General features: G+C 43.3%; 1 protein-coding gene across 8 annotated transcripts in view; it reads left to right on the top strand.

Annotated features, from left to right (window-relative positions):
* vir (VIR_N domain-containing protein) overlaps window positions 1-24746 on the top strand; it is a 431173-nt gene that overhangs the window by 71227 nt on the left and 335200 nt on the right. For all 8 annotated transcript variants that reach the window (XR_012887826.1, XM_075881178.1, XM_075881177.1 and 5 more), the window contains one exon: window positions 4149-4287. Coding sequence is in view for 7 of the 8 variants with exons in the window: in XM_075881178.1 (XP_075737293.1) it covers window positions 4149-4287 (139 nt within the window). In the remaining variant the exon portion in view is untranslated. The remainder of the gene's footprint in view (window positions 1-4148; window positions 4288-24746) is intronic.

The following is a 24746-nucleotide window of genomic DNA, read 5'->3' as shown; positions in this document are numbered from 1 at the left end:
CCCCCCCCCCCCCTTCCTTTGCGTCTTTTCGTGTTTGAGACGGGCAGCGTGTTTTCTCTTTGCTTGAGCATTCGACGGCAAGTCTAACATGCGGTCTAACAGCATTTCATGCTTAGTAAGAACCACTGAAGTTTTTTGTGCTGACCAGAAAGCGAAAATTCTAATTAACAGTGATGTGTGACCTGAGAAATCTGCTCCGAAACTAAATTTTGTTGTTCCAAAACACACCTTATAGGGCTCTAGAGCTGCTCCAAAGCTCCCATTTTACTACTCCAAAACCGTATTATTTCTGCTCTCAAAGCTGCTCCAAAAACTCAAGCCCACTTCCATCCCTGTAGATTGTAACTTGGAAGAATAGACTGTTGAGCAAGTTGATGTACATGAATAAAGAGAGCACGAAAAAACATGGGACAAGACAAAAAAAGCAACAGGAGAGGTGCATTCTAACAACTAAAGCTTTATTGAAGACAATGAATATTGTATAAAAATCAAAATTAGTAAACATGTTTTTTTTCTTTCTACATATATATTTTTTCTTCAATAGAAGCTCAGTTGTTCATATGCACTTGTCCTGCAACTTCCTTCGTCTTGTTATCCATTCTTTGGCATTATTCGTCGAACTAAAATGCCCAAGAAAACAAATTAGTAAACAGGCAACCGTTGATCAGGACTAAAAGAGCTCACGTGAAGTTTTTTTTGTTTTTTACATTGCACACGTAGACTTTCACATTATTCAACTAAAAGTTAGGAATATTTCTACCTCTTAGAGTGTTCACAGGGTTAAGAAATTGGCCAATATCTATTGGGCCTGCTTGCTGAAGTGTTGATAGCATTGCAAATAAAGGACTGAGTGATTTTTGACCATTTTTGACATGATGTTGCATATTTTCTGCTGCATGCACCACAGTAATATTGTGCTCGCATGTTCAGCATTTTCATATGTTTTGAGCCTTTCAAGGTCTTTTAAAATAATACCAACTGGAGCCAATATGTTTGGTGCCCTTCATTAAGACTTAAAGGGACACGAAAGGCAAATGACAGTTTATGGCATGAGTGAAAGCTCAATGTATGACAATGTCTAAAACAGGAATATTATAAACAGCAGTGCCTTACTTACCGAGAAATTAATCTAAATGTATCACGACGTGCGCCACAAGCATGACATCTGCAAGATGATCCTAATGAGGTGAGAGTGTCCTGCTATAATTAATCACTAGTTATGAAACTAGCTGCAATAAAATAAGAACCTTCCACTCATCAACAGACGCAATAAAATTCTGCTTGTACGTTTGTTTGATTTATAGAAAAAAAAAAAAAAAACTGCCTGGCGTTACTATGGCGAACGGTGCGAGTGGTTCAAAAGTAAGTTTTGGCTGGTTAGGTTGGATATGTAGTGCCATCTAGCGGGCCCACATATTCAGCAAGCAGAACCATGGCCTCTGAGATTGCAGAAAATTGTTCAATGGTCATTCTTGCTACTGTGGCTCCTGCTACTTTCGCTTTGCTGCTACTGGTGTCTGTGGCTGCGTAGTTAAGCAACATTGGGAACGGGTACAATGACGTCTAAGAGACCGCTTTTACGCGGGTGACTTGAAGTGCGCTAACGCGATGCGGACCATTAAAACATAATTTTATTTCAAAATAAGCACTTCCTTGGCACAAAAGTAGCAGTGTGAGGTTTCTTGGCCGCTTTTTCAACAATCAATATCGACTTAATGTTTGTCTTAAGTGTCCCTTTAACAAGTGGTGGTCCAAGTGGGCCATTTACACCATTTTGCTAAAGTACAGTCTCTCTGTGTCTTACCGCACTAAAGTTATCTATTCTGCCTGCTTAAACAGCACTGGAGTGTTCCTGGCCCAAAATATTCTTGTTCTGGCACCTAACACTCACAGCGTTGTCCATATTGCTGTGGAAACCACTCCCAATCTCCATCTTAACACCCATATGCTTCTAGTTATAATTGGCTTGTAACTAAGGTATACACTTATAGTCTCTGTTACTAATAGGTCAGCATAATATTAATGAGAACTATCAGACTATAATGCCAGAAAAAGCATAGGGAAAGTTATTAGAAGTAATTGTAATGTAAATTTGGAGAAAGAAAAGTGGAGGAAAAGATAACTTGCCACCGGTAGGTTATCTGAACCTGCAACCTTCGAACAACATGTCCAATGCTCTACCACTGAGCTATGATGGCGGTTACCCCCCATCAACTTCATAGGGTGTATATATGAATTTAAATGTGGAAGCATCAGTCGGCGCCACCTGTTACCATGGTGGCAAATGTGGAACACTCTTTTTGCCTGTGGCTTAACGTAGTACGGGATCTTATTACGAGATGGCAGCTGACTAATAATCTCTCGCATACCTCCTCAAGGCATCAAGTCTGCCTGAACGAGACGCTCACTATGAAATAAAGGAAAGTGTAAACTTAAGGATTTGTTTCCTTTGTTAGGCACAATAACAATGAGAACTAACAGACAATAATGCCAGGGAAAGCATAGGAGATGCTGTTAGAAGTAATTGTAATGTAAATTTGAAGAAAGAAAAGTGGACGAAAAGATAAGTTGCCAGTGGCAGGATCCGAACCTGCCACTTTCGAATAACGCGTCCGATGCTCAACCACTGAGCTACAGTGGCGATTATCCCCCTGTCTACTTCCTGTTTGCAGACCAGTTAGAATATGCACTGAAAAGCTGAAGACTTACTATTTCACTTGTCCAAGTGATCCTAAATTCTGTTATCTCTGCTTCAGACTTGCTTCAAAACTAAAGTTTTTCAGCTGCATACCTGCTCTGAAACACAGTTCCTTATGCTCCGAAGCTGCTCCAAAATGTCTTTTTTTCCTGCTCCATAAATTGCCACAAATTTTAAAATAGCTGGACCACCACTTTTTAATGTTAGCGTCTTTGTTTATGTGGGATTTTATGCAGCATAAAGTTTTGCTGGATGCCCTTAGTGTGGCCCTTGATTCTTTAAAGCTGAAAAGGTAATATAAGCTTATTTGGCATATAGACTGACCAGAGCTAGGGAATGGGAGAAAAGCACTGCTTTAGTCGTATATAAAGTGGATGCATTTTATTATTCAGTTTTCTCATTAATTGGCTTTTATCAATGATCATGAAAGGGGAAGTTTCAAAACAAGCAGTTCTTGTCCTGGTTAACTTTTCCCAGTTGGTGCTGTTGCACTATGCTGCAGTGTGTCTGTAGTGGCATTCAGAGTGCACAAGACCACTTGGTAATGTGATAGGACAGTGTTTGGCTCTTTCATTAGACACTTATTAATTAGCCAGGGTGTACTAAAAATTAATTCTGTATTATAGTTTTAACATGACTGAAAAAATAAGCCTCATACATATTCACATCTGTGACATTCTGGAGAAAAATATAGGCAAATTTTTTGCAAACTAATAGGGCAAGATCAAAGCCTCACATTTGCAAAACTGTGGCCTGGTTTGGGGCCACTGAAATCTATCATTCATTGATATGGTTGTCCGATCAATCACTATCTTCGATCCATCTCAATCACTATCTTCGATCCATCAGTTACAAAACTGTTTCACTTTTCCGGCAAGCCCTAGGTGTTCAGAAAAGCATCAATTTAATGGTGCAGTACCAGTGCAATATTTTTGTTTAGAACAACCTTGCTGCAATCTTCAGTGCATTTTTGGTTTCTCTGACAAATTTGCTATTCCGGAAAAAGATTAGACTAGCTGGCAGACATGTTTTATTTACTGCTATAATGAAAAGAAAAAGTTGTTGGTGTTGTTTTCAGCAAAAGTGTACTCGCTGTTGCTTGTGACATATGCCTTTCCAGGAAAATTGTAGCATCAGTGCTCCATGTAACACTTTGCTTAGTTTTTCTTGACTGCATTGTCTAGCCATAAATTTACTTCGAAACAGTTAATGTAGGTGTTATATTCATAATTGGGCAGTTTTAAGGTATATATGAACTCTCGTTCAAATGTTTACACTCCAATTCTGGAAATTTTGAATGATTTGTTGTTGGTGGTGGTTTCTGTTGTTTTGAGATTATATACATTTACAAGCTTAAAGTTCTTGCGTAAGACACAATTTATTTTATATTTTATGCTGACTAACAAGGCATTTCATAGATGTGTCAGTGCTTTTGTTCTGTTATTTGCAGATTCCAACTGATGGTCTGGTTTTACGTGGGTGGTACAGCGCCATCACGCTTGCTGTATATGGCATCATCAACAAAATCACACGAGAACCTGCATCGCCTCCACCACCACCTCCGCCTCAGGTCGTTTTGCCAACAAAAAGTGAGTTAGATTCGGTTCTGTTGCTGCTGAGAATATTCACTGTGTGGATTGAAGTGGTGACTATTGTTAGCTTGTTCCCAGGTTTGACAGAAAGTGAATGCTATAGCAAGAATTTCTGGGCTTCTGTAATGTGAATAGTTTCGAATAGTCTGAATTAATAAATGAATGTTAAATGACAAAAGCTGTGATCCCCAACTATCTTGCTGGAGTGACTGCTACTGCATTTAAACAGAAGAAAGCATGAAACATTTTAAAAATGTTACATTGGTAAATACAGTGAAATATCAGTGTGTAAAGGCCAGATTTCTGCTACTGTACCCATTTTTGTCTTGAATTATGGTGCTTGTTAATGATCTCCTCTGACATTGCTGTGTTGAATCTCGAATGCATTCAATATGTACAAGATATTGTTGTGCCCTTTTGATTTACATTATCTGCATCCGTTGGGTGTATTTTGAAAACTTGGTGTTGTCACAGCTCACTAGAACCAAGACATTGCAAGACTCAATAAGCAGTTTCTTACTATGGTAGAATGGCACTATATTCCAGTGGTCTGAGATTTCATTTTTTCATCAGACTATAATTTTGCGAAATTTGGGAACTGTAAAAACAAAGAAAAAAAGCAGTTATTCCAAAGTTAAGTGCAGGCATTTGCTTAAATTTTCTGGCTAGAAATTAGGCACGTTAAAAGGTTATTATGATTTGCCATTACTAGAATTCTTGGTTTGATGAAAAATACTAAAGCCGAAGTGGGATTAGAGGCAGCTTTTCAAGACACCAGATTTTCAATCTCTCTCAAGTCATTACTTGAAGTTTGTTTTGATAAAAGCAACCAATAATACACTAAATATAAATGACAGAACCCTTCTTCATATCTACACACACTGCTTGTATTGAGTTTTAATGCTTTCGTAAACATTGTATCACATGGGGTCAATTTCATTGTCAGCAAGACTCCCATAGGAGGTGTACGTGTCTGCTTCTACTGTGGTGAATCGTCCCTAGCGCAGTTCAAGTTTACAAAATATGTCTCTCCGACTAGTTCTCCAACACACGCATTATGGGAGCTGAAACATTTTTTTCTAATTCGTTCATGGTTGGTGTTTTTCATTAAATGTTTAGGATGTTATTTTTTGATCAGACAGGCTTACGTTAAAACCTTAGTTTCTAAGATTGGGAAGACATTGTAACAATAATATACCTTAAGGGTCGATCAAAGGATCATGTGACTTAAGAGCAACAGTAAACTGTTATGCATGCCTGTTTCAGTTTTCCAGGTTTGTGTTTTTCGTGTTGTTCATTTTGTGTCAACAATCTATCGAAATAGTATACAATCCTGAAAATTTTTATTATTAGGAATAAGTGCACATTTGATGCCTTGATGTAAATAACGGTCATTAAAGTAAGAGTAGTGTATAATTGAACATATTTATGTCAAAGTTCAAAGGTGCAGTACACTCTCAGTAAATTGAAATTTGTTAAACAGAACTGCTGCTTAAGTAGAACAGCTGCCTGTAGTACAGTTGGTTTCCTACTTGAATTCTGCACCCCTGCTCATCTCTCAGTAAACGTAACTCATGCTAAACTAAACACATTTTTCTAGTCCCTTCAGGTTCCATGTAACGAGAGTCTACTGTATACTGAAAAATGTTCTTGCCCCCGAGATTTTCGGCCAGACTGAAAGATTGGGGGCTGAAATTGATAGTTACAACATTAATTTAAAACAGAAACTACATAGTCAAGAGTCTGACGGAATCCCTTCTGGTCGGGGACAAACACAGTGCAAAATAACAAAAATGTCGACCATTTTTTGTGAAAGTACATGACAAAAAATTATGAATTTAATGTGTTTTTCCACAAACTGCTGCTGGTTGTGCTGTGTTGTGTAGTATAGTGACGTGGTGGTGTTTGTGAAGTGTGGTGGCACCGTGGTGTTAGGTACAACGTGCTCGGAGGCGACGGCAGCGGTGCTTCTCGATTGAGCAGCGGAAAGACGATGGCGTTGGCGCAAAACGTCACGCATGAAACTGCGGCCCGCGAAAAGGAAGAGGAAGTTTGCGCGAAAGGTTGCGCTGCAGCCAATGCACGAGAGAGAGAAGAGAAAGACCAGTCGGGGGCAGAACGAGATCGAATTGGCTGGAGTGCAGATCCTGGGTGTCGTGCGGCTGCAGTGTCGGGTTCCGGACCCGACCGTGTGAAGTCAGGCAAGGCCAGGACGCTCCAGCTGCCCACGGTGTACTCGCAATGTTTAGCTTACTTTGATAATTTGTTGCGAATTCCAGGTTACATGCTGCGCTATAATATTTGGCTCTCGCGTTGTCAGAAGCCTCTATTACCAATCGCCAGCATTTTGTGATCATGCTCAAAAAGTGTTGCAGGGCTCCTTTAAATAAGGATATTGCCGTGACATCAATTTATTTTTTAAGTTTAAAAGCTTGGTATACCTGATTCATTGATATGTGGGGTTTAACATCCCAAAACCACTATATGATTAATGAGAGATGCCGTAGTGGAGCGCTCCGGAAGTTTTGACCACCTGGGGTTCTTTAACGTGCACCCAAATCTCAGCACACAAGCCTGCAGCATTTTCGTCTCCATCGAAAATGTAGCCGCCGCATCCGGGATTCGATCTGCGGGATTCGACGCGACCTGCGGCTTAGCAAGCGAGTACCTTAGCCACTAAACTTCTGTGGTGGGAGCAGCTTGGTATACCTACTTATATGCTGTAAGTATAGCAAATTTTAAAAAGTAACATATTTTTCACAGGCTATTCCTTGCATTCTAGTGCAAGTTGAATTATGCAACTATTCCAAGTTGTTGCTGTATATATGCTATTCAAATTTGATTAGAAATTTTTCGACCAAGATCGCTATTCACTTCGAACCTGAAATTCACTATTCGCATAAGCCTATGCATGACCATTGTTGCAGCCTTGTTTGCATCCGCCTTTGAAGAGGTGATACCGCAGATGTTTGAAGTTGTATCCGCTACTATAACAAGGCGAGGGTGAAGAGTGTGTGGTAGAACGGGCGCTTAGTGGTGATCGTTCAAATGTTAAATGTGGCTGTATAGAACGCAGTTGCCCAGCTTGAATTGCGAGACTTGGTGGAGCCTTGCTTTAGGTGAAAGGAAACTCAGCGAGGGGGTTTATAATGCTTCGATAGTATATCGCCACTCTTGTCGATAGTACAGGTCTGCCAGCTCGCAAGAAGCAAAGGGTTGGTCATTGTCTGAAGGCAGCTAGTCTATAGAGTTCAGAGAGAGAACTGATGTAGAAGTGGTGTCCAAATTTGTGTTGTGTGAAATGATTGCAGAGGCACCTAGCAGGGCTTTAGGAAATGGCAGTGAGAAAGAGTGTCGGTGTCTTATCGTCATTTGCTAGACACGATATAAGTCATGCTCTGGTATGCATAAAATCCAGCGTCCCTGGTGTCCTGACAGTTTCGTGAGTGTGAAGGGCCGCTTAAGGTGTGGTGGTCTTTAACGATTGTAGAGAGATAGCTGTGCAGATAAATACAAAACTTCTTTGTCGACCAAAAGAGAGCCAGGTTGTACCGCTTAGTCGTCATATAGTTTTTTTGGCAGTGTAGAGTACACAGCTGGTGTATGCAATGACTCTGTTGTGAAGAGTTGCTGCGCTGCAGAAGAACAACACCTAAACTGCAATTGTTAACATCTATGTGCAGGAGAGTAGAATGCATTCTCATCGAAATAATGAAGGGGTTAGGACTTCAGGGTGCCCTTCAACAAGTAAAATGCTAGTTCACATTCTTGAGACCACCGTAAGGATATATGATTAGCAAGTAGCTTGTGCAGTAAGCAGCTATAGGAAATCGAAAAACAGCAGCAGTCTTGTCAGGGTCAGGACGAATTTCGTTGTTGGTCATGACATAACCAAGAACCTTAGTAGCATAGCTGGCAAAATGCTAGTTCTTACTGGTGAGCTGTTGACCAAAGCCCAAAATTCACTGGTCCCACCCACCTGCTTACCCACCCAGCAGGGGTGGGTTCTTCTCAGAAAATACTTGGGGTGGGCGGGAGGGGGGGGGGGGGGGCATTTTAGAAGTCGAGGAGGGGAGGGCAGATATTAAGTTTGTGAAATTGAAGTTTTCACATTTCCTGTTTTGAACACGTATGCACATTTAATTTCTAGTCACACTTTTTCGGCATCTATCATGTGCATTTAGAGAATGGAGGCAAAGGCGCCTGTGCCCTGTTTAAACTTCTTTTTACATAGCCAGGTGGTGGGAGGCACGGCTTGGTGGCATTGCTTGCGGACAGTTACTTATTTGTTCGTCAGGCATGTATTTCAAAGGGTGATACGGAGCTCTGGGTGGTATATCACAAATGTTTGACAGTGAAGTGGAGTGCTGGATGGCATTTCCACCGCCTCCCACTGTTGTGAGAAGCCTGATATACCACGTGTTCAAAATTAAGCTCTATGGTTTTCGTAAAGTTAAGCATCAGGAGATACATGAAAACAACTTTTTTGGATTAGTTATGTGTCAAGTACGACATGAAGTGAGTTGATAATTATTATTGTCAGCTGCTCAATTAACTGATTAAATAACGAACCGAGTGAAGGCAGTAAATGAGATTGTTTATATTGTAATTTACTTAGAATAAATTTTCTAGCATGTCTGTGTCCCGAGATACCCGGTTGCAAATTTTTAGTTGTGGTTTGAATGATTATGCACGCAAGACAGTGAGAACTTGCTCTAATCTCCTTCCTGATGTGCTGTGGCAGTTGCATGCGGTGTTTAATTCGACAGCAGGTTGAAGGCATAGGCAAAGTTGAATATGTTTAGCTTTTGTTACTACTTCTTGTAATAGCAAGAAATAACTGCTTGTCATGTCAGGAAGGAACATTGCATTGGTCCTTATTACCTTGCATGTGGAGTCATGCTAACTGCATTTAAACGTTGCAGTGGGATCTTGTAACACAGGCATGCTAGAAGAATTCTTCCAGGTGGAGCTGTGTTGAAATGCAATCGCCTCAGACTTTTGAATACACACGCCCGCTTAGTGTATCGACTAAAATGTACACTACGTATTTCATTTTAGTTAATTGGGTGGTTGACAGCAACAGTTGTCTCATTGTTTGTCCCCCTGTGTAAGAGTGTAGAAAAGAAAAAAAGAAAATGAGAGAGAGGAAGGCAGGCATGTTAACCAGTTTGGCATAATCGGTGTGCTACCCTGTATAGGGGAAAGGGATATGGGAGATAGAAAGATGAGTAAAGAAAGAGAGGTGGAGCAGACACGTGCACACATAACGTCACAGCGCAGAGGGGCAGTCTTGTGTGGTATACAGCTGCTTGTGCAAGTCTGTTGTCCTGTGGAATTTCAGAAATGCCTTGGCTGCTTGAATTCTTTATGACTTTTCAGGATGACATTGGAGAATAGTTTCCAGTGTCAACGTTTTGTTGTCAACATGGGCGAGAGTGAATTAGAGGGATAGTCTCTGCACAGCATAGCGAGGACAGTTGCAGAAGATATGCTGCGAGAGGGTCATCTCGGTACGACAGATGTCGCAAAGAGTGTTGTTGGCCATCTCTATCCAAAATGAATATGAGTTCGTGAAAGCCACTCTTGACTTCGTGAAAGCCTTTCTTGACTTCGTGAAAGCCACTCTTAGCCATTAACGGCATAGTAGAGTGGTATTCTTTTTTCGGTGGGGACCAGTTGGTATGTGAAATTTCCACAGCGCATTTAGGTGGTGTTGCCGATAGTTCTGGCTTCTTGATGTATTCTGCGTTGAGTGTGAAATATCCTTCGTGATTCTTCGAACCATGGCAGCAGTATCAAATCTTGAAAGGGTTATAGTCTCTTCCTTGTCGCATTGCAAAGCTGACCAGGCAGCATTATCGGCATGTTTGTTGCCAATCACGTCACATTGATTTGGCAACCGTTGAAATGTCACTTGGTGTCTCTTATCAAATGACGTATGAATGAGGTGTCTTATCTCGAATACCAGTTGTTTGTATGGGCCACGCTGCAGGGCTGACAAAAAAGATTGTAGGGCTGCTTTAGAATCTTAAATATTAACCCTCGCTGCTGTTATTCGCGATCAACAATGCCAAGTACAGTGTGAAGATCTGTGAGTTTTGTAGCGTTAGCTGCACTGGCCTCGCTGAGCCGATGTCGCGTGGCACTGGCCTGCGCATGCGCAATGATACTCCGCCGCCGCCGCTCTCGGCTCGCCGCCGGTGTGCGCGCAATTCGATGCGCTGCGCAGACGATCAGTGGTGTCACGCACTGGAGCTGGCACCTCCCTCGCACTTGGCCGCGGCCGCGTGCGACTCGCCGCCGCCGGTGTGCGCTTTCCAGAGGAGTGCCGTCATAGCCTTGGGAGACATGGATGCCGACGCGCGCGCCTTCCCTGTGCAGTCGCCATCTGACACTGCGCTGGAGCCGCTTGATAGCGCCTCTGACTGGCGTTTGCCACTGTGGTATAGCCATGGAGAAGGAGAGTGCAAATGCTGCTCAACGGAGAAGCTTAACTCATCGGATCCTGAAGTAGTTGCCCAGCAAAATAAATATAGATGTTCCACATAATATGTATACCGTGTGTGTGTCATTGGAATAGCTGTAAGCATGATATCTGGAAAGCTAAGAGTAATCAGCTGAACCTTTGCTAACGCTACGTATATCCTGGCATAGCTGAGTTAAGCCACTGCCATTTTTTTAGCCGTTGATGTTGGATAGTGGTTCGCCTTAAAGCTAATACAGTCGAGCCCACATGTAACGGCCCCACTTAAAACGAACTTTCGCTTAAAACGAACAATATTCGCATGACCGTGAAAATATACATTGGTTCAGTGGCACAAAATCGCATTTACAACGTACGTCTCCGAGCGCCGCTGATCGGTTACAGCAAACGGAGTCAGCGGTCTGCGGACTTCCCGGGAAACCAATTTCGACCACCAATCAGGCATCAGCGAGGTGCCCATACATTCTTATTGTTAAACGCTGACCCTGCTTCCGCGATCCTCTAGTTGCCGCTCTCCCCAACCCATGGAGGAAGGAAAGTTGTTTCCTTCCTCCATGCCCCAACTGCTTTTTGTTACGCACCCCTCCGTCCTTTGTCCCCCCGCTACTCTGAGCACCCTGCGTCACTAGACGAGGCCCATGTTTTCACACTGCCACCTATCTTTCGAAGACCGGTCGGCCATCTACCCTGTTTTTGACTGGTACTGTCGTTGGCATCGCCAGCCTGGAGTGACCAGACCATTTGCCAAGATCGTCGGCCACCGACTGTATCCGATAGTCTGCATTTAGTGCACGCACGTACGCCACCCCACCTACTCTGATAATTTGCGATTCCTTTCGTGTTTGGGACTTGTTCTCGCTCGCTTCGCACTCAGCTCAGCATGCCTTCCGCGTGTGTGCAGAAGTGCGATAACGACTGTTAATTTGCGCGGAACGAATCGCGAAATATTGAAGTTCCTGAGGCGACGAAAACCCGCCGGCGCAACAAAACGATTTTTTGACCACGGCCGCCGATTCTTTGAACACCGTCGCGCGAACTGAACCAGGCGGCCATGCTTTGACTTCTGCGCGCGCAGGCACTCTTTCGAAGTTTTTCTACGTGCGAGTTTCGCGGACCTTTCAAGCAAGCTACCCAATCTGCCTCCTTCCCGTGTGTTTTGGTTTTTAACGTCGCCCTCCCGCCACATCCTCTCCTCTCTTTATCGCAACTCCTTGCCCTTCTCTCGCAAGTCTGCTCTCCTCTCTTGATCACAACCCCTTCGCTCGTCTCTATCGCTCCGGCACGCCTGCCACGCTGGCTCGAATCAGTTTGGTTTTCTAACTGGAAATCGGCCCAGAGCTATTCCACGCGTTCTGGATTATGTGTCGCGTGTGCACGTTTTGCTCGCTCTTGGTGTTGACCACCTGGCAGCCAACTTGCCGCTTCGGGTGTCCCGATATTCAGCTGTGGATATGGTGAATATTTCGTGGGCGGCGGTGACGACTACATGCGCGCGAAACTGTTTTCGCGAGGCCGACTTCGTTGACGTCTGGCCTGATGCTGACCCTGAAGCTTCTGAACTGCAGCGGCGATTTGTGGCAGCGTGTCATTGACTCCGACCTGGGAGAGCGGGTGGGACATCTATTGCGATGGTTTAATTACGGCCGATGATGATGCTGACACTGCGGAACCGTGCAGGGATTGTGGAATTGTGAATGAAGTACGTGGCGAGAGCGATTTGGAGGAATCGGATTGGGAGAATGACGAAACTTTGGAGCCAATGCCTCATGCAGCTTATACCACGGGCCTTGGCGAACGAGCACCCTGCCGTTTTAAATGAACTTGAGACCGCCCTTATCCCTTCTTCTCTTCGAAACACGTGCATCACGGACTTTTTTGGGGAAAAAGTTTGTGTTTTAACTCGCAACTATTTTAAAAAGCTGTGCTTCACTTACTATTAATTTCGGGATACAGCGAACGGATGTCGCATCACGCTGAGGTTCGTTATAAGCGGGCTCGACTGTCTGTAGTTACACCTTCCTCTCGGACATACTCACTGCTCTGGATGAACTTCAGATGGTCGTTGACTCATCATTGTAAATATGTATGTGGACAGTGTATTTTTCGTGTAGTAGAAGCAGAAATAACTGTTTATGGACCGGTGATGACTACTCGATTTTTTCTTGATTCCTGGTACACTCAGGTGCACTGCAAGATGAATTAAAGACCAAGGTGGAATCGGTGGTTTGGATGTGGGTCTGAAGCCTGCCGGTAGGTTGGCACAGTAGCTCAAGATTGTTGCGCAGTATGATGCTTGTGGTCTTTCTGAGGGCAGTGTTGCTAGGTAGTGGCTAGGAGCTTGAGCAAAATGCCTTATCTGTGCGCTCAATGCCTCCAATGCAACGTGTGTTTGTATCGGTTGGTCCTTGGCGATGGCAATAGTCGTCTTTGTCGGCGCACATTTGGGCAGACTGAGGCAAACTCGGAGTGGCTGAGCTTGTGCAGCCTGTAGAACATGTAAATTCGTCTTGCAGGTGTTGGTCAGTGCAGGCAGACTATCTTAAAAACCTGAGAAAGAGTGCTTGGTACAATTCCAACATTGCATTTACTGACATTCCCCAGTTTCTTCCCTCCCAGAAACTTGAGCAGCTAGGCGGTTGCCATCAAGCGCTTCTTCAAGTAGGTCACTTGTGGGCTCCAATTGAAGTTCCTGTCAACAATAATACTGAGAAATTTGTAGGTTCCATCATAGGAAATCATCTGCCCATCAATACGAATGGCATAAGGGGCCATTGGTTTTTGTGTGAATGCCACAAATGCACATTTTTCCGTGGATATTTTGAAGCCTTGTTTGCTAAGGAAATGTGCTGTCAAGGTTGCAGTCTTTTGAAGTCTTGCACATATTTAAGGTCATATAACAGCTGAGGTCCAGGCACATATGTCGTTTGCATATACGAGGTCTGTTAGAAAAATATCTGACCTTTAGTGGAAGAAAAAAAAACTGGCATAAATGGAGCGTTGAAAACCTAATCCTCTCAAAGTAGTCGCCTTGGGACTCCACACACTTCTCCCAGCGATGCTGCCATTGTTGGAAGCATTCTGAGAAGGCCTCTTTCGGAATGGAGTTTAGCTCAGTTGTTGTTGCAGTCATAATTTCTCCCCTGTATGAAATCGCTGTCTTTTCAATGTCCTGTTGAGTTTGGGGGAAACAGCCAGAAGTTGCAGGGGGCCATATCAGGAGAGTAAGGAGCCTGTGGAACTACAGGAGTCTGACTTTTTGCTAAAAAAAGTCTGAACCAAGTGTGAGGAATGTGCAGTAGCATTGTCGTGATAGATGTGCCGGTTTGCTGTTGACCACAACTCGGGTCTCTTGCGTGCACATCACGTAGGTGATGGAGGACATCTCTGTAGTACTCTTTAGTGATTGTTTGACCCTGTGGTGAGTACTTGTGGTGTAGCACACCGCGGGAGTAAAAAAAAAGCATTCAGCATCACTCTGACGTTGCTGCGCACTTGGCGGGCCTTCTTCAATCTTGGTAACATGGAATGCTTCCGCTGTGACGACTGGGATTTGGTTTCCGGCTTGTACTCGTACACCCAAGACTCGTTTCCAGTGATAATGGTGTTCATGAAGCTGAGGTCACTGCTTGTGAAATCTAGTATGTCCCGTGAGACTTTAACTCCATCGTGAGCGATTTCGGCTCGAATTTCCCCGCAACTTTATTTATGGCGAAATCTTCGGTCGTATTGGAATTTGCAGAGAAAGTGCTGATGCCCACCTTTTTCGCGATTTCCCACATAGTCGCACGATGGTCCTACATCGCCACAGTGTTCACTTCGGCAATGACCTGGTCATTTCGGCATGTTGATAGCCGACTGCAGCGTGGCTAGTTCTCCACCGATGTGCAGCCATCTTTAAACCGGTTGTACCACTCCTTAGTGCGGCTCATAGCGTCACCACCGAAAGCCGTCTTGATCTTCCTAATGGTTTCCACTTGGCTGTCGCCCAGTTTCTGGCAAAATTTGATGCAGTAGCACTGCTCCAGTCGCTCCATCATTTTCTTTGCAATGAAAAACCGACGAGGGCACTACGCACTACCTCGCTCAAACGCTGCGTCCCAGCGACTATTGGCAGGCGGGAAAATATTCATGCATGCACCTGAAGGTTCAATGTCAGCTGATGCAAGTGTGCTTGTTTTAAATCCATCAGGTGCTCAAAAAAAAAAAAAAGTTAGATACTTTTCTAACAAACCTCCTATACCGTATTTACTCGCATAATAGATGCATTTTTTTTATAGACTGCTGGTAACGTAAGTCGCTGAATTCACAAATATCCTCACTACAGCCGAAACAACCTTCTTCACAGGCTACACTAGCACAAAACGTGTTGAGCGTGCAGTCTAGCGTGTCTGAAAATTGAAACATGCAATGCTGTTTGCATCCAAATTTCCAAAAATTAGCATCAAAAGGCTCTCATTGGCAATAAAATGAATGCAAAAAAATTTACGAAAAGAAAGCGCAATTGCGAAAATTCGCTAAATACATGTCAAGCCACCTAGATTATGCACATTATCACAACTGAGTTTTTGTGCACTGAACAGCGATTGTGTGATTTCACATGCTTGCACCCGATATCAAAAGACATTGCGAATGAATCGCGAACCACCACCCGAGCGTTACAAGTGCCAACCATGCCCTCTTCCCTAAACTAGAGCCACCATAAATGGTTAGATTTATTTCGTACAAAACAGCAACTTTGATCGCCTGCGACCACCATCGAAAAGCAACCAACGCTGATTAGGCCTAGCCACCAGTTCGGCATGTTATCGCGGGAAGTTTGTACAAGACAACCTGAAATTGGGCGTTGAAAAGATCGCACTCAAGCACTGATCTAAAAGTAGCACACCTTATATGATGTCTAGGTTCGCGGGCCGCTGCCGAGACGTCAATGGTGACAAAAATGCAGAAAGCTTGTGCTAGTCCGCATAGTGGCAGCAAAGGTGAAAGCTTGCATTGGACAGCTGGAAAGTTTTTAAATTTGGGAATGAGGTAGCAAACGTGATAATGAGAATGCTTTGCTCGACAAGAAACTCGAAGCACACTTGGTGAGCGCACGCGGCCAGCAAGCAGCCGAAGCCACATTGTTGCCGGTGCAAAGGGCAACCGCCGTTATTCCTCACTCACGAACCTGCACAGCGCTGCTGGGGTGCTTTTTCTTTTCTTTCTCCTCATTCCAGTTAACGTAAAAGGATGTCGAATTGCAGCTGTGCAAATACGACACACCCCAAACTAGGCCAATCACTGCCAAGTTCAGGGTGCGTCTAATATGCACGGAAATAAAAAGTCTGATTTCTCGTGATCAAACTGGTGGTGCACCTATTATGAGAGTAAATACGGTAGATATCTTGATTGTACTTGTCAGGTATTTGACAAGTTCAATGAGAGTGAGATTGAATAGTTGGGGCTTCGTACTGCTTCTTGAGGAATTCCTTGGCAGGTATAACTTCATGTTGTGGGGTTGTTGTCGGTTGACACAAAAAAATGACTGCGCAGCCACGTAGTTACCAATGCATAGAAGAACTCGACCACCAAAGCCAACCACTTCAAGTGCATCGATAATAGCCTCGTGTAGAATATTATCATAGGCGCCTTTCACATCCAAAAGTGATGCGGCAGATAGTCACTTACGTAATCTCTGCTGTTGAACGTGCATAACAAGATCAAGAACATTGTATATGCATGAACGGTCACGTGAGAAACCAGCCATGGAGTTCGGATAGACGTTGTAGTGTTCGAGATACCACTCTAGGTGGCCACAGATCATTCATTCCATTATCTTCCCTACACGGCTGGCCGATGCAGTAGGGCAGTTGGAGGCAAGTTCAGGTGGGGACTAATTCCTGCTTCAGGACCAATAGGCTTGTCTTCCATTCGTCAGGAAGGTTGTCCTCTTGCCACGAGTTTTTGCAGAGTTGCAGTAGGTTTTGCCACGAGGCCTCACCAAGATTGCAAAAGGCTCAGTATAATATGCCATCTGGTCCTGAAAATGAAGAACGCCTGCATGAAGTCAGTGCTGCCTCGAGTTTCTCCATAGTAAAAGGAAGGCCCATTGGTCCATTTGACTATCACAGGGACAGTGGATGGAACTACCGGCAACAGGATCTAGACAAAACCGCTTGGTCAGCGATCCCTGGGCAAAATTCTTCGGCAAGTTCACTGTCTTGTCGCTTCTGAAGGAGTGCCAGCGTTTTGAAGAAAAAGCACTGTTCAAGATGGCAGCGCAAACCACGCACCATTCTCCAGGTCTGAGAAAGAGTCTGCAGGGGTTTAATGTCTGGCAAAACGTTGTCCATTGTTGAGAGGCCAGTATGTCCTTATGATATTGAATTTTCTTTTGCATTTGCCTGGGTGTCCTAAGGTCATGTATGGACTTGGTACGCCAATATCATTATTCTGCGTGATGGTGAAGCACTCGAAGTCGTTCCAATTTTGTGTTGAAATCGTCTCGCCTAGAAGGAATCACCAGCGTGTCGCTTGCTCTAACCCACTGGGTAGAATCGCTTGGCAAACACCTTACATATCACACTTGAAAGTGATTCAGTTACTTATTCTGGCAGTCTTCTGTAGGCAAGACTTGGAGAGCCCTTTGATGTCATCATCATCATCATCAGCCTGACTACGTCCACTGCAGGACAAAAGCCTCTCCCATGTTCCGCCAGTTAACCCGGTCCTGTGCTTGCTGCTGCCAATTTATACCCACAAACTTCTTAATCTCATCTGCCCACCTAACCTTCTGTCTCCCCCTAACCCGCTTCCCTTCTCTGGGAATCTAGTTTGTTACCCTTAAGGACCAGCGGTTATCCTGTCTACGCGCTACATGCCCGGCCCATGTCCATTTCCTCTTCTTTATTTCAACTATGATATCCTTAACCCCCGTTTGTCCCCTAATCCACTCTGCTCTCTTCTTGTCTCTTAAGGTTACACCTACCATTTTCTTTCCATTGCTCGCTGCGTCGTCCTCAATTTAAGCTGAACCCTCTTTGTAAGTCTCCAGGTTTCTGCTCCGTAGCTAAGTACCGGCAAGATACAGCTGTTATATACCTTCCTCTTGAGGGATAGTGGCAATCTACTTGTCATAATTTGAGAGTGCTTGCCGAATGTGCTCCACCCCATTCTTATTTTTCTAGTTACTTCAATCTCGTGGTTAGGCTCTGCGGTTATTACCTGCCCTAAGTAGACATAGTCTTTTACAACTCCAAGTGCACTATTACCTATCTCGAAGCGCTGCTCCTTTCCGAGGTTGTTGTACATTACTTTCGTTTTCTGCAGATTAATTTTAAGACCCACCTTTCTGCTCTCCTTGTCTAACTCCGTAATCATGAGTTGCGATTCGTCCCCTGAGTTACTCAGCAATGCAATGTCATCGGCGAAGCAATGCAATGTCATCTTTACATCCTTTGATGTAAAGATAGGTAGAAATGTGCCCACTTTTGTGTGTCTAATATCCAAGAATGACTTAGCATATCTGATGAAAGAGCTGGAGGTGAAAGTTAGACCAAGGCAGCTACCATAAGTCACACCTCAAAGAAATGTTGGGGTGCCATCATTCAAGAGAGAAACAGCATGATTGGAGGGGAAACTTGCCAATCTTCATTATTTTGTGCTTTGTCCTTGTGCTTCGCCACACCAGATGATGCGCATAAAATCTTGTATATTGACCCATGGAGCAGCGCATACAGTCAATGTATGTTCTAATCTTCATGAAGTAAAAGTAATGGAAGACGATATATAAACCATAATAATGTGAACATGAGTTTGCTCTTTGCTCTTTTTAACAGTCGGGCACACATGCCGATTTCATTATCAGGCTTAGTTGGCTGTAACAAATAGTAATCGTGCCAGATATAAATGATAATTTTGCTGCATGCCTCATTTGTTGAGGACATGACAGTTTCATAGCTTGATAATATGACTAGTTTCGATATGTTGGACTTGCAAATGACGGGTGATGGGGAAACTTGCACAAATCAACAAAAATCGGAAAGGCGTGATTTGAGTCCTCTCGTATTTCACTGGATGATGGGTGCTGTCTTGACTTCCGATTCAAAAGAAGGGTTGCTGGTTGCCATGGCTCTACTCAAGGGATTCGGGCACTGGGTTGAAGGCATTCAGTACTTTGAGTGTACAGGCATTGTCCCCATGTGCAATGAGACCTCTCGTATGGCCCATGAGACAATAAAGCATAAAGATCACTTGACGATGTGCCCTAGGTATGTTATCAGCGGAGTGCGAAGTCTCAAAAGAAGGTGTCACCTCTTAAAATTTCTTGGCAAGTGAGTGTTTCGGAAGCGCAGGCCATTCCTTGGGGGAAAGATTCCTATCTGCTGGTGTCTTTGAGCTGATTGGTCCTTTTGCAGTTTTTTTGTGTGGTGCCGCATTAGAGTAGGCACTGTTGTGCCAAACATGAGCCTTTTTTTAAAGGTCGAATGATGGCGCTGCCGCCCCCGCCGAGGTCGGACTGCTTTAGCGGCTTCTTTGTGGGTCGAATTGTCTCTTGCCATTTGAGAACAGCCCGCTCCTTGATGTGAAGACAGCCTTTCGCTGAGGCAGCGTGAGAGCCATTACAGTTGGCGCACTTCAAAATAGTGGATTGGCAGCTCTCTTCTGCATGTGGTTCAGTGCAAGGGAGGCATAATAACGTGTTAGGGCACATGCCTTGATGCGCCCTAACCCGAAGCACTGATGGCGTTGAAGCGGCTTCTGTGTGAGTGGATGAACTGGGTGTTGGAAATGCTAGAGTTTCATATGGGATGGTATACAGTGCCTCTTGGATATCACTTTTGCACACCGCGTCCTACCAAGGCAGCACACTTGCGTGATAACAATGTCCTCGTTTGCTGGTTTGATGAGTGTAGGTGGGTCCACATTGGGAATCGCAACATCGATGTTGTAAACCACACTGCTTATATATGTATGTTCATCAAGATAAGGGGACGCACATTGATGACGCCTAGCTTTCTAATTTGTCTACGTTTCCTGAGCGTACCCACATAGGTCACGTCTATAGTGAGGATAGTTTTCTCTGTATTGGTTCCAATTTCTTTAATCTCATTGGGCACTACTCATTCTAGATAAGCGCATATAAGGCTTGCCTGTTGAGCAATCTGAAGTTGCCTCATTCTTCCGGGACGAAGAATGAGACGACAGTTTCATTTCCGTCCAGATCAAAAGGGCGAAGAGGAAGATTTTCAGCATGACTGTCAACTTCTACGAGCATAGCGGCTATGAAGTCGAGGCATGAATATTGGCTGCACGTCATCATCTTGTCCCCCTGTGTGCATAACTTATCTGCTCAGGTGGTTTGCATGTACCTCTCATTGCTGAATTTTAAGACCGTAAAGCTTAAACATTCTCTGTGTGTGTGTTGTGTGTGAACATTTTTGACAGGCTTCAGTATTTTATAAACATTAAGACGAATTCATGCCTCATGATAGAACACCATTAAAAGTCTACTGCATGTGTGCCTGTGCATTTAGGTTTATTGCATTTTTATCATTGCTGTTGCTGACAGCTTCTCTTAGATATCGTTGTGTGTTTTATCAAGGTGATACACTTGTACCACCTGGCTAGATATAGATGCTTGCCACGCAAAATTATATCAAAGACTCCTGCAGTTGTGCCCAAACTTCATTGTGCTTTTGTGTGAGACAGTCATCACTGTTCACCTGGTGCATGTCATGCTGCACACAATGTATCATGGAGAAGCTTCTGCACAGGTTTACATGAAGTGTGTGTTTATGTGTGCATGCTGGTTAGTGACTCCTTAATAGCGCCTGCTACAAAGTGAATGAAAGGTTGAAAATAAGCAGCATGCAATTTTGCTGCAGAAGCTTGAGTAGTTGTTGAGTGGTGTTTACAGTGATGTCATTTTGAGATCCCGACAATGAAATTAGATGCATTGAAAGAGTGGTGTCAAACAGGGGACTATCAGCAGATCAAGGCAGTCATCATGTAGAGGTGACTAAGTGCCCCAACTTATAATTCAGCTGTGGTGTGACAGCCTGCAAAAGGACCAGTTCTGGTAGAATGTTTGGGGCTGTTGGCCACTTTCCCTCTGTTTCATGGTAATTTGTGTTCTTACTAAGTGTGTTGTATTCCTTTCCACTTGGTGCACAGGGAACAAAGGTACACGTATTATGGGACTTTTCTCAGCATGAAGGCGAGACCAAGGGTGTTTTGAACCAGCTAGTTTGAGAAAAGGGATGTTGTTGGTTTACCGAAGTGAGGACATGCTTCCTAACAGACAGGTTTTATGTATTCCAGGAAAGTGAGGAGAGTATATTCACTTATGTGACGCCGCCATTTTAAGATTACATAGTCTGTTTTTTGCCATAATACCCAATAAATGTGCACAATAAACTCAAGTTGGTTTTTCTACCTTGAGAGTTGCATTAGCTTCCTCTGGAAGAAAATTTGGGGGTTCCTGAGAAAAAGAGTACCTGGGATCCTGGTACAAATTTCAAATCTTTCCCAAGGATACAAGAACAATTCGCGCCATTCTTGGTCATATAATTGCTGCGAGACGTAGTGCAGAGTGCTGTGTCTTGTAACAAGGTCATGTGTCCTCCCATGTGCAGTTTGAACACTGAATGCAGACTCAACTGTACTTCATTGCTGTCACCTTTCTGGGTGCCATCCCAGTTCTATTTTACTACCTCTCCATCATCCTCTCTGCTTTCTTTCATTTGTAATCATCATCATTGTCATCATGCATGTGTTCATTCTTGCTTTTACTTCTTTTTATGTGCCTAAGCTGTATCTTTAATTAATTTCATATGCCAGTGAGGTAGTAATTTTACTTTTATTTTGTTTATTTTTTCGGCTTCAAAGCGTTCATGGTTAAGGGTAATTTTTACCTATATGCTTTGCCTGCCATCGAGTGCAGACTTGCTTGTGTGGAAATTGTTCAAAATAGAAATTATTTCCAGGCACAATCCTAAGCCTTTAGTATCAGTGTCATCGCTTGGCCCTTCATGGGAAACTGTCAGAACTTTTTTTTTTAATAGATTGGGGAGATCGATGTTATTGTTTTTTTAGTATGCTTTTCTGTGTATGGGTGAGAATGTCGATGCTATGAGCTAATGTGCTGTGTTCCATTGATGGTGAGCGCACTTCTATTGTGCATGGAACGAGCAGTTGTCAGGCTTTGTTTGGTGCAATGTATTCAGAAGAAAAAAAAAATCAGTAGAATAACTTACAAGGTATTATTTACATAAATTCAACTTGCAGTGGTTATTACAACATTTCTTTGAGGCTATTTGACTTGCTTTGTATATTACTAATCTCTCAATATTATTTTTAAGTTCAATACTGCACTGGTACCTCAATAATTCAAACTTGGTAATTTGAGTTCCTGTATAACTTGAAAATTTTTCGCTGGTTGAATAACTTTGAATTGACAGTATTGTTTTGTACTTATTATTTAAATTAATAATTTAAATACTAATGCAGCACCTGTCCGAATTGCTCAAGTTTGTGGTAGCTGTGCAGCTGTGATTGGGTACTTTGCAGACGAAGTAAAAGTCTTCAGTATTATTATGGGAAGAATGTATAATATTGTGGATAGTGGTGTTTAACGTCCTGTCCATAAGAGCAATGAAATTTAATACAAGCCAAGTACAGCCGCCTTTCGCACGATGCACAGCCTTTCGTATACAGATTGACCCAATCTGTGTTGTGGAAGGAGTTTTCATTTTGGTAAATTTTGTGCGTGCACACTCGCCAGCTGGGATGGTATCATCATACTTTTTGTGTAGTAAACCAGCACTGTTAGCTAAAACACACTAATATAGAGACAAAGGGTTAGCGTTAGCTGTGGAGTATTTAGCGACTATTATGATTAATTTATGGGGAATTGTGTGCACCTCACACCCATCGCATGGCTGCCCAAACGGTACTGAAATTTGCACGCCAAGCCAGCAAAACATTGGCCAAACAGACATGATCGTTGCTTTGGGAACAGCAGATGCTGTTGGGGCACCTTGGTTCCATCACATGCGTCGCTTTGCCATAAATGACGTCACGCACAGAATGTGGCAAATAGAATAGGGAGTTTCAGAGTAGCGTATGCAAAGCTTGCGAGCGTTGGAGGCGTAACAATAATGTTCGCCACTCCACGGAAGCCCGCAAGAGATTAGAATACGATGCATGCGCAATGCAAAAGTCTGCATTGTACTGTTCTAAATCTCTGATAACTCAGAGCTGAGTTACGTAGTTGGTAAGTATTCATTCTAAAAGGCCATGCAAACATGGACACAAGAAAGAAGTGAAGACACCACAGGCCTCGATGGTGTCTTGACTTCTTCCATGCGTGTTTGTTTATTTTTCTATATATTATAATTTGTTTTCTATATATATTATAATTTGTCCATAAATTTCTCAGGTGATGCAGTCTGATATGAAAACACTGCATTTGCAACAATTGAGCCAGCATCGTCATTGCCATTACAAGATGGTGACCATCATGTGTGGCAAATGGCCAGAGTTTTTCAACGTGCTAGTTGTGAAATCTCATTTCTATACCTGGACACAATGATGGGCAAACCTGTGGAAGTTTATGTACTGACACACCACCTCAAAACGATGACTTAAAAAAAAAAACCTCATTAACTATTTGCTGTGAGATCGGGCTATAGGTGGCAGCACCATTCTTGCGGTAGTGTGGATAGGCAGTCGGCAGCGAGTGTACAAATACACACATCGGCACTTTGTTGTATGCGGTTTGAGCTGATTGTTGGTGAATAAAATGCGTTGACTGCAGCATACTGGTAATATCTGCACTCTTCTTTGCTGATGCACGAAGCCCATACAACGTTACTATTACTAGTCAGTGAAGCGCATTCTGCTTAGTAAAAGGGTGCTTGGCCTGGGCGATTATGAGCGCTTTTGCACTAAGGGACGCTTTTGTTTTATTTGTACGGGTTTAACTTGTGCTCTGCCTATTACGCACTGCTGTAGCATGACTGAACTGCTTATTTAATTCTTGCTAATCTGGATACTAAAAACAAAAAGAGAAAGAGAGTTGGAAGAAAGCCTGCATACTGGGGCAATGAGTTTAGTACCTCTGTTTGCATCAATACACATACACATTTTTTTCTCTCCTTCTGTTCAGCATGAAATGTAGGACGGTCGATACACTAGTCAGGAAAGCTGAGTGGATGACAGCACTTCAGTGCTACATTGTTGTTTACCATGTACGCACATGTTCTTGCATCAGTAACAATATAAAAAGCTTGTACCAGTTCCGCAAAAAGCTTGCATCGATGGATTACATGCACAACAATGATACACGAGAGGTCCAGTTATGTTATAGGATGAGCATGTTTTTTCTTTTTTTTTAAACTAATAATGACCGCTTCCGTTTGTCAGCCAGTAGCCACGTCACACAAACACTCAAGACAATGTAAAGAAAAAGATTTTTTTGTGGAGTTATTGAACATAAATATAAGGCACATTGTCTGAATTACTTTTGAAGGTCTCGTCTCTTTGAAGCGTGCTTCAATGTAAGCACACTGATGTTTCTGCCCAAATTTCGTTTCAAGTTAAAATGGCTAATGGCAACTCCATTTCAAGTGCTGTTTAAGTGCTGAAGTGTCAAACTTTACTTGATAGTAATATCTCTCGGCAGTGGTAACACGACCAGTTAAGGTCAACAAAGCTGATCACATGATCGATAAGCTACAGTGCTGTAGTTGCATACACACCTAACAACAATGCGAAAGTGCTAGGTCTGGAGCTGCATTCACACTCAGTTTAATACTCCTAATCTTTGGGACGATATCATGTGCACCTTACAGTGCGCTTGAAGCGGAAAGCGGCACCCACTCTGAAATGATTCTAACGGACGGAGGGTGTGACGACAACACGCAGCACTCCGGATTGTTACACACGCTGATCACTGGAATGTTGCACTCGCTGAAGACCAAATGCT

The sequence above is a fragment of the Rhipicephalus microplus genome, chromosome X (assembly GCF_043290135.1).
Source record: "Rhipicephalus microplus isolate Deutch F79 chromosome X, USDA_Rmic, whole genome shotgun sequence".
Taxonomy (NCBI): domain Eukaryota; kingdom Metazoa; phylum Arthropoda; class Arachnida; order Ixodida; family Ixodidae; genus Rhipicephalus; species Rhipicephalus microplus.
Note: the sequence above shows the minus strand (reverse complement) of the source record. Positions and strands in the feature narration are given on the sequence as shown.